The sequence below is a fragment of the Aphanomyces invadans genome, assembly GCF_000520115.1.
Source record: "Aphanomyces invadans strain NJM9701 unplaced genomic scaffold supercont1.41, whole genome shotgun sequence".
Classification (NCBI taxonomy): domain Eukaryota; phylum Oomycota; class Saprolegniomycetes; order Saprolegniales; family Verrucalvaceae; genus Aphanomyces; species Aphanomyces invadans.
This window is the reverse complement of record NW_008580186.1, coordinates 38,931-39,970: the sequence shown is the minus strand read 5'-3', so window position 1 is coordinate 39,970 and position 1,040 is coordinate 38,931. Positions and strand designations below refer to the sequence as shown.

The window sequence follows — 1,040 nt, the reverse complement described above, 5'->3', positions numbered from 1 at the left end:
CTGATAGCTACAACAGTGATCGAGCAACTTCGTAAATTACTCATATACTTCCAAAATCGTAACTAACTGATCAAACATGTAGATATAGAGGTATATCTCCGTCACCCTTTGGCACCAATTTCGTTGGCTGGAACATTACGCGCCAATGACCACGAGCACTCAATCTCTACCAAATAAACTAGACTGCCTTCTGTCCACTCTTCACTTCATCACTCTTCAGTCTCTTTGGTACAATGCGCATCAACATTTCCGCCATGCTGGAGCGGCTCCAGGACCAGACTACCTCGGACAATCAGTACCTACAGCAAAGTCTCATCGAATATAGCGACGATGTGCTGGACGATGGTGAATATAATGAAACTGCCAACCCCATCATGGACAAAACGCTTGAAGAAGCTGGTGCCGAAGGAATTCGTGTGCTTGCCAACTTTACACCGGAAGGATTTGAAGTAATTAGGGAGCAAGCTGAAATCGCCATGACATCTCGCTGGAAGGAAGGCAGAGGACGTAAATCAGCCACATCTTCCAAAGATGCGTTTTTCATTACACTAACGGTGCTCAAACACTACCAGTCCTGGAAAAACATGCCGTTGACTTTGGTCTCAAAGCGCCAACGTTGAAGAAGCTTGTCGTGAGGGTTATGGCCGTCTGCTCCGAGCTCCATTACGATTCGTTTGTTGTCAAACCAACCATGACGTCTCTCCGCACCAAAGGCAAGGTCTTCGCCCGCTTTCCGTACGCCTTGCACGCGACCGACGTTAAATTCCAACCTGCGCATCGTTCTGCCGGCCGCTTTGGGGAGCAGAAGCACTACTTCAGTAGAAAGCAAAAGCTGTACGGATTCAAGATTGAGGCATCCGTCTCACCTGCAGGGGTTCCTTGTCGACATGAGTCCTCACGAGCCTGGCTCTGTGTCCGACTTGACCATGTTCCGCAACCGGCTTGACGACCACTTGCAAGCGCTGTCCAAAACAGACAATGAATTAGCCATCAACGACAACGGCGAGCTCTTCTGTGAACATGTTACCTCTTGGGCTGTC

General features: G+C 48.9%; 1 protein-coding gene across 1 annotated transcript; it reads left to right on the top strand.

Annotated features, from left to right (window-relative positions):
• Positions 1-254: 254 nt before the first annotated feature.
• H310_12597 (hypothetical protein) lies at positions 255-946 on the top strand (the record flags this gene model as incomplete). The annotated part of the gene is made up of 2 exons (XM_008879723.1): positions 255-507; positions 573-946. The coding sequence occupies 2 exons, from the start codon at positions 255-257 to the stop codon at positions 944-946; spliced, it is 627 nt and encodes a 208-aa protein (XP_008877945.1).
• Between the last annotated feature and the right edge of the window lie 94 nt (positions 947-1,040).